The following is a 14158-nucleotide window of genomic DNA, read 5'->3' on the forward strand; positions in this document are numbered from 1 at the left end:
TTTTTATGTATATGTGAGTGGCTGCACATGCGTTTGTGCACTCCATGGGTGCCTGTGTTTGCGGAGGACAGAGGGGCGCTGGAGCTGGGGCTACAGGCGTTTGAGGAGCCAAGTGGGTGCTGGGAACGATCTTGGGTCCTCTCCAAGTGCTTTAAGTGCTCTTTAACCCAACAGTCATCTTTCCAGCTTCCGGGCTTGTCTTTTTCCTTTCTCTTTCCTTCCTTCCTTCCTTCCTCTCCCCTCCTCCCTTGCTTTTTTCTCCAGAACAAGACAGAGTCGCATATAGCTCAGTCTGGCATATCAAACTGTCAAGGAGCTGAGATGACCTGAATCTCCTGCCTCACCAGATCTCTGTGGTTTCCCAAAGTCTTCTTGCAGATACTATTGAAGGCCCTTCTGGGGTCAGGCTGGACCAAGGGAGTCGTGCAAGTCACGCTTTAGGAAGAAGCTGTCCAGTGTGCAGCATTGCACAGCGGTTGAGACCCACAGTAGGACGCTTCCAGAAGGAGTCCCTGGAACCAGGAAAGTTGCGCCCCACCCCCACCGCACCCAAGTAGCCCTCAGAATGAAGCAGGTGCTCAGGTTATGGGAACACTTGTCTCAAAGCCACTGGGTGGGAAGAGGGAGGAAGAAAGGGCTTTTCCCTTATCGGGACACTCTGGCCTCAGTAGAAAATAAAACTCAGATTATAAGAGCATCTTCCAAGGGCCAAAAGCATTTCTAAACTCTGCTTTTCTAAGGCTGGCTTACCCTCAGGAGATGTACACACCCTAGGGCAGCTGACTCACCCCACTCCCCAGTGCAATAAAGAACTGTATTATTTGGTTTTTCAAGACAGGTTTTCTCTATGGCTTTGGAGACTGTCCTGGAACTAGCTCTTGTAGACCAGGATGGTCTCGAACTCACAGAGATCCGCCTGTGTCTGCCTCCTGAGTGTTGGGATTAAAGGCATGTGCCACCAACGCCCGGCTAAGAACTGTATTATTAAGGCAGTTCTGGTCCCAGGTCCCTTCGTTCCAACATTCTACAATGCAGGCTTCACCAGTGCCCTAAATGCCAGAGCTTAACTAATCTAGTCAACCTAATCTTCCTAGCTCACAAGAGGATAGATTCTGGGCTTTTCCGGGTCAGAGGGGAACAGGCAGCAATGAGAAAGATGACTTAGTCAAAGCATGTTGTTCTGAGGATGTATTAAGGCTTTGTTAGCAGCAGGGGAATCCGTCTCTGATGGACTGGACTGAACTACAAGTAGCATTGCAGAAGACCCCCCCCTCCTTTTTTTTTTTTTTTTAAAGACAGGGTCTCTCTGTAGCTTTGGAGCCTGGCCTGGAACTCAGAGATCCACTTGCTTCTGCCTCTCAAGTTCTGGAATTAAAGGTGTGCATCACCACTGCCCAGCACAGAAGCTCTTTTATCGATTGTTAAACAAAAGGAATTTTAGCACTGGGTGGTGGTGGAGCACACCTTTACTCCCAGCACTCCAGAGGCAGGGCAGGTGAGCCTCAGTGAGTTTGAGGCCAGGCAGCCTGGTCTAGAGAGCACAGTTAGGGCTACATAGAGAAAGTCCCCCCTGCCCCCGCCCCAAAAGCCTTTAGCAAGTCATTTCCAGCATAACAAAACCTCTTATCTGATCTAGTTGTCCGAGGAAACCCCTCAGTATTTGTAAGAATTCCAGGTTTGCCAGGAATCTTTTAAGACTTAATATGTATGCAGCATTCTGTCTACATGTCTGTCTGCAGGCCAGAGGAAGGCACCAGATCTTACTAAAGATAGTTGCTAGGAATCGAACTCAGGACCTTTGTAAGTGGGGCCTGTGCTCTTAACCTCTGGCCCCCTTCCAGGAATGTCTTATCAGTCATGCTAAGACTGAAATTCCCAAGGAAGAACCCCCATAAATCTCAGATAACAATGATTATTTACAAGAGATCACTTGAAGGCCTAAATACCATCACTCCAGAGTAAATGCCAGGTGCATTGGCTCTTCTAATTTTACTACAGAAGCAGGGATGCAGCCTGGTGGTGGTGCACTCGGGAGGCACAGGCAGGTGAGTCTCTGAGTTCGAGACCAGCCTGGTCTACAAGAGCTAGTTCCAGGACAGCCTCCAAAGTCACAGAGAAACCCTGTCTCCAACCCTTCTCCTGCCTCCCCAACAACAACACCTGGGATGCTATGGGAACAGTCACCACCAGAGTTCCTCCATCTTCCTAAGGAGTGGGAGCAGAGAACTCTAGTGGCATGCCTGGTTGTCCCTACACCTTAGCAGAGGCAGTAAGAATATGGTCTCCACTCCCAGAATTTATTTTAATGTGTGTGCATGTGTATATGCAGTGGCTGAAGACCGATAGTAATGCCTTCTTCCATTGCTCTCCACCATATTCAGCAAAACAGGGTTTCTCATTGGAACCCAGAGTTCACCAACTCAGCTGATCAAGCTAGCCACTTGCTCTGAGGATCCCATTTCCACCTCCCCAGTATTGGGATTATAGAAGACTGCAATGCCTACTCTGGACCTCAAGCTCGTGAGGCAATCACTTTACCCACTGACCTATCTTCCCCAGCCACCTAAAATTAATTCATGAATGAGTGTTAACTGCTGCTACCATGTCTTAGTCTTGAATCTGGGCCACATCTATAATCTCAGTACTCGGAGGTGACTGCCAGCCTAGGCTACGTGGCAAGGTCCTGTCTCAAAAAAATTATGGTTTAAACAAACAAATCTCTACTGCTAATACAAGAATATTCAAATTTCTTAGCTTGGGTGTGGTAGAACACGCCTGTAATCTCAGAGTGAAGAACTCCAGAGCCTGAAACTCCAAGTCCAAGGTCTGGTCTACATGGTAAGTTCCGAGTTTTCCCCACTGTAGTTGTCTTCCAATTATTCTACTCAGGCCCACAACTTTTTCTTTAGAAACAATTTTTATTTTCTGTACATTGGTGTTTTGTCTTCGTGTGTATCTCTGTAAGGGTGTCAGATTTTGGAGTTATAGACAGTTGTGAGCTGCCATGTGGGTGCTGGGAGTTCAATCTGGCTCCTCTGGAAGAACAGTCAGTTCTTTTTTTTTTTTTTTAGTAGATTTATTTATTTATGTATGTATACAGTCTTCTGCCTGCATGCCAGCAGAGGGCACCAGATCTCATTCAAGGTGGCTTGTATGAGGCTCTGGGCTTACAGGTATGTGTGCGTGCCTCACCACCTGGAATTTTACCAACAACACCGTGACTTTCAGACAGTAATACGCTGTATCCTTCTAGCCTTTAAAAATTTTCTAGAAAAATTTGAGTGTGTGTTTTGCCTGTATGCATTTTTGTACAATGTATGAAAACCTTCAGTGACCAGAAAAGGGTGGTAGATACCCTAGAACTGGAGTTACTGACAGTTGTGAGCCAACATGTGGTTGGTGGGAATTGAACCCAGGTCCTGTGCAAGAATAACAAGTGCTCTAAACTGCTGAGCCATCTCTCCAATTCCTTAAAAGACATTTTTTAACATTTCAATGTATGTGTATGTTTGTGCTATGGAAGAGTGTGGAGGTCAGAGACAACCTGCAGTTTTCTCCTCCTGCCACAAGGATCTTATCCAGCCATGAGTGAACTAAATCCTTTACCCACTGAACCACCTCTCCAGAGACACTGTGTGTGTGAATCTCAGGGTCACGGAGGAGTCATGTGTCAGGGTCACCTGGGTGTGTGTGTGTGTGTGTTTTGGTTTTTCGAGACAGGGTTTCTCTGTGGCTTTGGAACCTGTCCTGGAACTGGCTCTGTAGAAATCCACCTACCTCTGCCTCCCAAGTGCTGGGATTAAAGGCCTGCTGTGCCACCACTGCCGGGCTGGGACATTCTTGTATAAAGATCACTCATAGTGTCAATGCCATGGTACTTTGATGGCACTGATTTTTTCAAGGACTGCCCTGTGCTTCACTGGTCCTGGGTCTTGCTGCCCACTAAGCATATTCACTAGTAGGGCTGGAAAGTTGGCTCAAGTTGTTAAGAGCACTTGCCCTTGCAGAGGACCTGGGTTTGATTCCCAGCACCCACATGCCTCCTCAGGCTCCAGGCATGTACATAGTATACAGACAGTACACACACACACACACACACACACACACACACACACACACACACACACCCAAGAAAACACTAGTGACAATTCCTTTTGTATCTTGTGAACTAACGGCACTTCTTGGGTAAACTTCATGTCCTTTCACTCCCCACTGTGTACCCAGTACAGAGCACAAGGGCAGCATACTTGAGACCAAGACAGCCCACCAGATGCTACTGTCCCTCTTACCCTGCAGTCCCTCTCACTAATGCTGTTCATATTCCTGATAACACACATCAGGACACAATCCCATTTCCAGTCTTCTTCGCCAGTCTTGTCCTCTGCCACATGGTCTGGTCTGCATCATCTTTGGAGGGACCCTGGGGTCTTTAATGGCAGGGCTTAGGGTGCGCTCCTACCTCCATCCCAAGATGACTGTAGGTAATGGCTCAATCTGTCCCCAAGGAGAGGAGAACTAACACTTCCAAGTTACTTCTTTTCCTTCTGCAGGAAGGCACTCAAAGCTGTTTTTTCCCCTAGAAGAAAAGCAGTGCTAAGTCTGGCTGGGCCTTCACAGCCCCTGGAGGAAGGTGAAGCAAAAAAGGCAACTACCTGGATACTTTGAAGGAAGACTCCACACATTTCTATAATCAGAAACTTAGTTTATTTTGAATAAACCACTCAACTTGGAGCAGATGACATCGCCTCAACTTTTCTTTGAAGAAAAACAAGGATTCTGGTCAGTTCATGAAAACACATCTTACTCTACCCCTTGCAGGGCAAAACACCAAACCAAACCAAACAAACAAAACAAAACAAAAAAACCCAAAAAACAAAGAAACCACCTCTGCCTGACCTTTAAGATGTTCCTGATAATGTTAACAAAGGATGGCCTCCACAGGTGAAGCACGGCCAGCTCTGGCTGCCAGAGCCTCCTGCAGTGCCAATGGTCAGGATCACAGCCCATGTATAGGAGCATGGCAGCTGTGCAGTTCAGATAGTACCCAAGGGGGTTTAGGCTGCAGAGCTGCAACTCTGGTTCTGTGCGTGTCATGGCCGCTGAAAGGACTTGATGGAGAAGTCTGTGCACCAACACAGAATTCACATGCCACCCCTGGGCCTGCAGCAGGAATGAATACTCCTTGTTTACAATGAGCTCCCACTTTTATCTTGGGTTCAATTACTGTATACCAAATTACTTCTCCCAATCCACCCCACCATCTCTCATTTGTCGGGGACAACATGAAGAGACAAAACCTGAGAGGTGAAAGAATGTGCAGCTGGCCAACTACCCCAGCAGTCACAGCTGTCACCTGTCTTAAAGAACAACTCAATTTTACAGCTTTACATGGTACCTAGGTAATTGCTGACTGGAGGTGAAATGTATGAATATCAAAGAGTCTGCATCATAATATTCACAGATTTTTCTCTATGGGCTCTCCCAGGAGTCCAAGGAGGCCCTGTCAAGTATTGACAGCTCTGCCAGTCTCAGAGGGGAGGCACTGAACAAAGCCACAGAAACCCCAGAGATCACAGATCTAACTTTTCAAAGGCCCACAGGACCAGGTTCAAGACAGGAAGGACAGCAGGCAAGCTGCTTGACTGTACAAGAGCTGGTCCTTTCCTCTGGCCAGCCCCTTCTTGTATAGGAACTGCCACCCCAAACCAGGATTCTCCTGGGTTTAGACTCCCAGACCTTAGAGATGGGGTTCTCTGACTGCTGCAACTAGGCAAAGGGGACACACCCCACCCCAGAGCCAGCTTCTGACCGCACTCCAGGTTAACATAATAGCTTGTGCAAACCTAGCTGTTGAGCCACAAGGCCCGTGCCCTTAGAAGGGCCATGCTGAACTCTGACCTTGATGTTCACAAGATGCAGTAAGACAGTGTCAAACATGGCCACATGTGACACTGGTCAGAGTACACCACTTAAATACCGGATCAAAAGAAACGACCAAAGAAAAGGAAACTTATTTGGGGGAACAATTCCTTTCAAATGTGGATCTCTCATCTTTACAGGACAAAAGGAAGCACCAGTCTCCCAGTCCGGAGGTTCGAATGCCAACCTCTGCACTGCCGTGGGTTCTGGATTGGTGGCCCAACTCACTAAGTCTCACATTCAATAAAAGCAAGCCCATAGTGAAACCCTGCTATGCTCCGTGCCCTTGCTGCTCAGCTACGGCAGAAGGTACTTGACTCTCTGTGCTCCATGCCTGTTATGCAGGCCAACTCAGTTCCTTACCATCTGCCACACATACTCTTCCCTTGGGACTCCAGGTAACGTCAAAGAGGATGCTGGAAAGCAGGGACCACCCCAGGAACCCCGGCAGCACAGACATTCTGAGGCTCGGTGGGTGGGCAGCATCAAGTTACATTCTAAGTAAAGTAGCTAGAGGGTAAACACTCCAATGCCAATTTATTTTCAAAAGGGCTCTGTGTTATCCTATGGTTTGCCTTTCTTTCAAATCGTACAACCTTTGAAAATTACATAAGTTGTAATGATCTAATACTATTAATAGCCATTCAGGAAAAAAAAAAGTTCCCTCCCTCCCAACAACCATCCAGGGAGAATTTAAAAGTCCTTACTAGAGGCCAGTTCAACATGGCCTCTACCCTGGTAGAAACAAAAAGCAAAAAGATAAGGAGAAAACAAATTGACTAAGAGGTGTGTTGCCAGTGTCTCTCAGGAGTGGGCCTGGCTGTTGCCTGGGGTCGTGAAAGGCAGAGCCTGCAGCATGCAGTGTGGTAGCCGGAAGGCCTCACAGCTACGTCTTCCTCACCCCGGCACATCCACAGCCTGCCTAGGTGTCGTGAAAGTCCTTCAGCAGGGTTCTTCTCCGCTGCTCGGCAATGTGCATTTGGTTTTCCAAGTCCTGTATAAGGGACACACAGCAGGTGTTTACAAGTCCCAATGCTAGGAGCAGAGAGTAACCAAAGCCACAGCCATCGTTATTAGGGGCTCCAAGTAGTCTAAAAAAAAATCAATCTTCCACCCTCGACTGCAGCAGCGTAAGTCCCATCCCCAGTACAACCCCCTAGTAGTATGAGTGCCTTTCCTTACCTGCAATAGGGCAAAAGGTACTTACCCCTCTATCATAGCTGTCTGCACGCTCAACTTTCCACGAAAGGTTTTCAATCTCAGCCTCCAGCTGAGCCTGCTGGTATTCAAACTGTATGGGCAGAGCAGGAGGGTCAAAAGGAGAGGGGGCTGTAGCCGGGCAGGGCCTGCAGATGGAGGGTACATGCAGCACCTCAGGCTCGAAATAGCAACTGACAAGCCTGTCACTGTCCTGAGAGTGCCTACTACTCGTTATGCCTGAGCTGGAAAACATCCAAAGAGGTCCAGAAGAGAGGGGCAAACAGCAAGAAAATATTTGTCTTCCACCACCAATGGAAGGTGAGAAACTTAAAGCCAAAGGAAAAGATATTCTCAAAATAATGGGACACAGATGCTGCAAAAGTGAAGTTAAAAGGGATATTCTCAAGACACGGTATTCATTCAACATTTTAACTTTCCCCCAGTCATCTAGCCTATCAAACCCTCAAAATCAGGGCTAGGGATGCATCTCAGTTGGTGAAATACCTACCAAAATGTACAAAGCCTTGGGTTCAGTTCCCAACATTGTAAATTGTGTATGGTGGTTCATCCCTGCAATCCTAATACTAAGGATAAAAGCTCTAGGTCCTCCTTGGTTACTTTGCAAGTTTGAGGCCAGCCTGAGCTATATGAAACCCTAACTCTATGCATAAAGACTTTTCTTGGTCTTATTTGTGACAGTGAAAATAGAAACAACTGTCATTTCAAATGATGATACAATAAGGCAATACAGATGGAACATTTACATAGCCATTAAAAAAAAAAATCAGCCTTTGGGGGTGCACACCTTTGATCCCAGCACTCTCGAGGCAGAGGCGGGCGAATCTCTGTGAGTTCGAGGTCAGCCTGATCTACTGAGAGAGTTCCAAGACAGGCTCCAAAACAATACACAGAAACCCTGTCTGGGGGGAGGGGGCGGGGGACAAAACAAAATTCAGCATAATTAGCGACAGCTATAACAATGATAAACTTGTAACAATAAGGCCGGGTGTGGGCGTTAATCCCAGCACTCGGGAGGCAGAGGTAGGTGGATCTCTGAGTTCGAGGCCATTCTGGTCTCCAGAGTGAGTGCCAGGACAGGCTCCAAAGCTACACAGAGAAACCCTGTCTTGAAAAACCAAAAAGTAACAATAAAATGTACACATGCATCTGAGATAAGAGTTTCTCTATATAATAGCCCTGGCTGTCCTCAACTTTTCTTTGTAGAGCAGGCTGGCCTTGAACTCAAGAGATTTGCCTGATTCCGCTTCCTGAGTGCAGAGATTAAAGTATTGAGTGCCACCACTGCACGAGGTCATATTTTTTAAAAAAGATTTATTTATTATGTATATAGTGTTCTGCCTCCATGCCAGAAGAGTTACATCAGATCATTATAGATGGTTGTGAGCTTCCATGTGGTTGCTGGGAATTGAACTCAGGACCTCTGGAAGAGCAGCCAATGCTCTTTACCTCTAAGTCATCTCTTCAGCCAGGCCCCTGATTGTTTGAGACAAGGTATTGCTATGTTGTCGAATATTGTTGTAAGGTGTATTACATTTGTTTATATGCTGTGGAACATTTGTTTTAATAATGCAAAGATGTATTGCATTCCTTTATGTTGCACTTGTTTAGCTTGGTGAAGCCGTGATTCTTTGCCTGTCTAAAACACCTGATGGTCTAATAAAGAGCTGAATAGCCAACAGCAAGGCAGGAGAAAATAGGTGGGGCTGACAGGCAGAGAGAATAAATAGGAGAAATCTGGGAGAAGAAGGAGCAAAATAGAACGAGGAGATGAGGGCTTCAGGGGCCAGCAACCTAGCCAGCCACAGGCATAAGAGTGAAAGTAAGATACACAGAGGAAAAGGAAAAAGCCCAGAGACTAAAGGTAGTTAGGGATAATTTAAACTAAGAATAACTGGCAAGAAACAAGCCAAGCTGGGTGGTGTGCACACGCCTTTACTTCTAGCACTTGGGAGGCAGTGGCAGGTGGATCTCTGAGTTTGAGACTAGCTTGGTCTATAAGAGCTAGTTCCAAGCCAGACTCTAAAGCTACACAGGGAAAACCTGACAAAATAAAACAGAAAGAGAGAAAGGAAGAAAGGAAGAAAGGAAGAAAGAAAGAAAGGAAGGAAGGAAGGAAGGAAGGAAGGAAGGAAGGAAGGAAAAGAAAAGAAAAGAAAAGAAAAGAAAAGAAAAGAAAAGAAAAGAAAAGAAAAGAAACAAGCCAAGCTGCTGGACCATGGTGGTGCATTGCATGCCTTTAATCCCAGCACTGGGGAGGCAGAGGCAGGTGGATCATCTTTGTGTGTTTGAGGCCAGCCTGGTCAACAAAGTGAGTTCCAGGACAGCCATGTCTCGAGAAACCCTGTCTCGAAAAACAAACCAAATAAAAAAGAAAGGAGCCGGGCTGGAGGGATAGCTCAGCCATTAAAGGCTAGGCTCACAACCAAAAAAAGAAAGGAGCCAAGCTAAGTAAAAGACTTCATATATGACTTATTTGGGAGCTGGGTGACAGGCCCCCTAAGAACAAAGAGCAAAAGAATAAAAAAAATGACATTTTGGTATTCCAATGTGGGGCTAGAGTAAAAGAAAATCCAACTATACTATGTAGTCTAGGCTGGACCAACACAATCCTTTGTATCTGTACTGCTAGGATTATAGGTGTGTGCAACCAGGCCTGACACTGTTTTATTGGTGCTGGGATGGAATCCAGGACCCTCATATATGATAGGCAGGGACTCTCCCATGAAGCCGTACTTCCCAAAACAATTTTAAAGGCTAGAAAATGATAACTGTGACCTTGTGCCCCTCCCACCCCCACTGTAGGATAATGAATAATATAAATGCTACGTTTTCCACTTTTAAGTGATATATAACAATACTTTATCACCATCAGAAACAACCATATCTAAGAGGAAGAACTAAAGGAATAAAACAGCAAATATAATGTAAGGATGTGCATGGCATGGCCACTGGCTATCCAAGTGGTCATAGACTTTTGAGCCTATTGCATGTGAGGTCTAATTATAGATGCTCCAGGCAGAAATGGAATTTTACAGTAAGACAGTTTGACTATATTCTCCCAGTGATCTGGTCAGAGCCCTGTTCACTTGCCAAGTACTGGTTAAGAATGGGCCCCTCTAAAAGCTGCAGAAGACAGAAAGGCAACTTTGGCTTACCAGCTTCTTCCTGGGACCAGACTCCATGTAGTACGCATAGGGATAGGTGTATTGCAGGGTGTATCGACACTGTAAGAAAAAAAAAAAAAAAAAAAGAAAAAAAAAAGGACCTGTATCTTTCTAACTGACCCACGGCCCAGATGGCTCTTACAATTCGTATTCAACCATGCGAACGGCTGACTGTAGGCATGTGGACCTTAAAGCAAACTATAGAGATGATGTACTAGAGAAGACAGGGAAAACTGAAACAAGAATGGGCACAGATGGTCAAACTGATTCATTACCATCAGTTACCTCATGATTTTTCCATCTTTAGTTGGACATTCGGGTTTTCTCAGTGTTGGCAGGGGGCAGTAAAACCGCTCAAATAAACTCTTGGACATTTAGCAAAGGCTGGGACTTCTGGTGTATTCAGCACAGGGAAATGTGCACCCATAGATGTGCATGCAGAGCGATGCAGGACACAAACTCCACCTCCTTTCAGAGGAGGCTTCTCAACCCTAATGTTTGCAGCAAGCAGGGACAGGGCTGGGACTTGTGCTGGAAGAGTGAGATGGTAGATACCTTGGCCAAGAGTTTAGCAGCATTCTGCAGATACTGCCAGTCAATCCACGTTCCCAAATTGTTCATAACCCTCTCTTGAATCTTTTCATGAATCCGCTGGTAAGTTTGTGCCTCTAGCTGTAAACTTTTGTTGTGGTTTTCCCACTACAAAGCAGAAGAAAGAAAAATGTACAGCAGTCCCAGTACTGCATAGAGATCAACACAGAAGTTTAGGACAAACACCCCGTGGGCCATGCCCACAGATGGAAAAGACTGACCATGATCCATCATTCAAATAAGGTAATACCAGGTCCTTTTCCATTCAGCTGTGGTTGTCCAGCACAACTGAAAAGCCACAATTGCAAGAGGCAATACTCAGGCAGGGACAGAGCTCCATTCACTGACTTCCACACGTACATGGCATCCCAATGATCTCACCTCAGCAGGGCAAGTGCAAGAAACCTACTCTGGAGGGGCAGGTATATGATAAGACACCTACCCTCTCAAAGTAGAACAAGTACTTCTTGAGGGCCTCCCTGGCCTGGGCTTGCTGGCTCTGGTTGACAATGTCGGGATTCTCCTTGTACCGACTACACTCATAGTACTCACTGCCATGTGTCTTCCAATCTCCTAGACACATCCAGCAGAAGTCTGCACAGAACAGAGGGCGAGTCATTTACCTTCACACACTCCTCTAAGGCAGAGGGGCAATGGAATAGGATGAAGGGTTAACCTGAGCACAAAGTCCCAAGGATGCCTCTTTGCAGAGGGTTGTGCAATTCTCAATCTTGTCACAACTGACTGTCCCCAGAGCTTATCAGGATAGCCAATGGCCATGAGCACACATGCTGTGCGTCTTACTGCTGACTGTACAAAGTTACTGGTCAGCTTGGTCAATGCATTGTTAAGAGGCAAAAAAATACCCACATGAGGCTACTCTGGTCATCTAGAACACATGCTGCCCATATAAACTACTGCCCTAATTACTTACCTTACAATTCCTACTTATCCTAAGATCTTATATACAAACTGGAAACAAAAGCTTTTTCCTTTTTTGGTGCGTGCGTAACTACACATATGTACACAGATGGAAGACAGGTTAATTCTGAGTGTTGTTCCTCAGTTGCTACTTATCACTTTATTTCTTCCTTTTTCTCTCGAGACAAGGTTTAGGATTCACGTAGCCAGCAAGTTCCAGAGTTTACCTGTCTCTGCCTATCCAACATTGAGATTACAAGTATATGTCAGCACACTGGCTTTGTTACTTGGGTTCTGGGGACTGAACTCAGATTGCCATGTTTGTGTGCGTATTAGTAAAAAAATCTATCTACTCAATAGTTCACAGGCAGAATTACAATTAGAATTCTATTTCCACACTGAGGAAGGCAAGAAGAAAAAAATCTAAAATTGTTATGTAGGGCTGGAAAGGTGGCTCAACAGTTAAGAGCATGGACTGCTCTTCCACAGGTCCTGGACTCAATTCCCAGCATACACATGGCAGCTCACAATTACCTGTAACTCCAAGATCTGATACCCTCACACAGACATACTCTCAGGAAAACAATAATGTGCATAAAAATGAATAAATTCTAAAAAAAATTCTCTGCTTAAAAAAAGTATGCTATGTATCCAAATAATTGTCATTTAATAGAGAGGTCACCCACAATTTTGTTAGATGTCCAAGATTTAGTCTGTTATGTTCTGTTTCTTCCAGAGAACCTATCAGTGGTAAATCCTGTTCCCCAGGATTTACACTTTAACCTGGGTACTGACTTTCCAAAAGGAGTTTTTAGGACATTTTGGAGAAAGAAAAATCAAATGCAGGCAGACACATTTATTCAACTTCTGTTTCCTGGAAGCCCTTGCCTAACAGTGGGTTACATGGTCCCTTTCTTAATCAGTTAGGTTGTTTTAAGGGATAATACATTGCTTAGGGTTGTTCTAGTGATAGAATTATATAGCAAACTCTGGCTGTGGAGAGACAAGGAGATGAGGCTTCTTAGCCACTAGAAATGTCTGATAGAGTTTCTGTACTTTTCTTCCTTTTCTTTTAGGTTTTCAAAACAGGGTTTCTCCATGTAGATCAGGCTGTCCTCAAACTCAAAGATCTGCCTGCTTCTGCCTCCCAAGTGCTGGGATTAAAGATGTGCACCACCAGGCCTGTCTTCCTCTTCTTTTTATGCACCAGGGTAACTGTTATGAGACCCACACTTGCCTCAAATATTTGTACTCAACCAATTCTACTGCCCAGTTTCCCAAGTAGCTGGGACTACAGGGCACCTAACACACAACTGTTCCCTGCAAAAAGCAGCAAGCACAGCAGGGAGCCTGACTACCATTCTTCTTCAAACAATATGCATGGCGATGCCCTGCTCTAAGTGTGTGACAGGAGACTTCTCCCTCTAACAAGAACCACTGTCCATAGCTTTACCACAGACACTCTTAATTACAGAAGGCTTGTGGGAATAGCACCAGCATGGGCCCTAACAAATAGGAAATTACCAAGTGTGGTGGTACTAACCTTTAATCACCACTTGGGAGGCAGAGGCAGGTGGATCTCAGTGAGTTCAAGGCCAGCCTGGTCATATAGTTAAAAGTTCTAGGCCAGCCAAGGCTACATAGTAAGACTGGTCTCAAAATAACCAATCAATGAAGACCCCCATTTTCAAAGAAATGGTCAGTCTCTTGCTCAGCAATGAAGAAATTGTAGGAACACATTTACTATCTGTAGGAACTTGATCTGGTAGGAAGGAAAGGGAAACTAGCGATCTATTGCTAGGTAAACTGGTCCTGATGGACGGAGACCCAATCAAAAGTCCTTCTGTAAACTGCTTGAGGAACTGGTTTTATAGCACCATGGCAAAACTATGGACAGCCTTTTCTAAAAGACACCTCTTATGGTGTCTCAGATAATCCTCTTGATATTTGTTTTGACAAAAAGAATAAGATACCCTAAAACCTTGAACTGAGTGTGTTGGTACATGTCTGTAATCCAACCACCTGGGAGATAGGGTCAGAGGACTGCTGCAAGTATGAGGCCAGCTAGGACCTGTTCATAAAAGTAAGATAAGGAAAAAGTAGTTTGGATGGCTGAGGAGCATGAGGGTCACATCAAACTTGACTTTTAACTACACAACAGCAAGATGGCAGTTGAATTATAAAAGGATGCTTTGCGGGCTGGAGAGATGGCTCAGAGGTTAAGAGCACCGACTGCTCTTCCAGAGGTCCTGAGTTCAATTCCCAGCAACCACATGGTGGCTCACAACCATCCGTTATGAGATCTGGTGCCCTCTTCTGATGTGCAGATATACATGGAAGCA

General features: G+C 45.5%; 1 protein-coding gene and 1 long non-coding RNA gene across 10 annotated transcripts in view; one reads left to right on the forward strand and one right to left on the reverse strand.

Moving 5' to 3' along the window:
- Window positions 1–2039: 2039 nt before the first annotated feature.
- On the forward strand, window positions 2040–6589 carry LOC103163071. Its single transcript, XR_004769761.1, has 2 exons — window positions 2040–2838; window positions 4581–6589. It is a non-coding gene; the product is annotated as an uncharacterized LOC103163071 (long non-coding RNA).
- The window catches only part of Arih2 (ariadne RBR E3 ubiquitin protein ligase 2), a 54133-nt gene continuing 46412 nt past the window's right edge, over window positions 6438–14158 (reverse strand). For 8 of the 9 annotated variants that reach the window (XM_035443969.1, XM_027414588.2, XM_027414587.2 and 5 more), the window contains 5 exons: window positions 11338–11489; window positions 10860–11003; window positions 10296–10364; window positions 7127–7210; window positions 6438–6913 (listed from right to left, as the gene is read on the reverse strand). In XM_035443969.1, coding sequence (XP_035299860.1) covers window positions 6842–6913; window positions 7127–7210; window positions 10296–10364; window positions 10860–11003; window positions 11338–11489 — 521 coding nt within the window. In that variant the 3' untranslated portion in view covers window positions 6438–6841. Of the gene's footprint in view, window positions 6914–7126; window positions 7266–10295; window positions 10365–10859; window positions 11004–11337; window positions 11490–14158 lie in introns of those variants that run through there. The other variant, XM_027414590.2, reaches the window with a different exon arrangement.

The sequence above is a fragment of the Cricetulus griseus genome, chromosome 4 (assembly GCF_003668045.3).
Source record: "Cricetulus griseus strain 17A/GY chromosome 4, alternate assembly CriGri-PICRH-1.0, whole genome shotgun sequence".
NCBI lineage: Eukaryota > Metazoa > Chordata > Mammalia > Rodentia > Cricetidae > Cricetulus > Cricetulus griseus.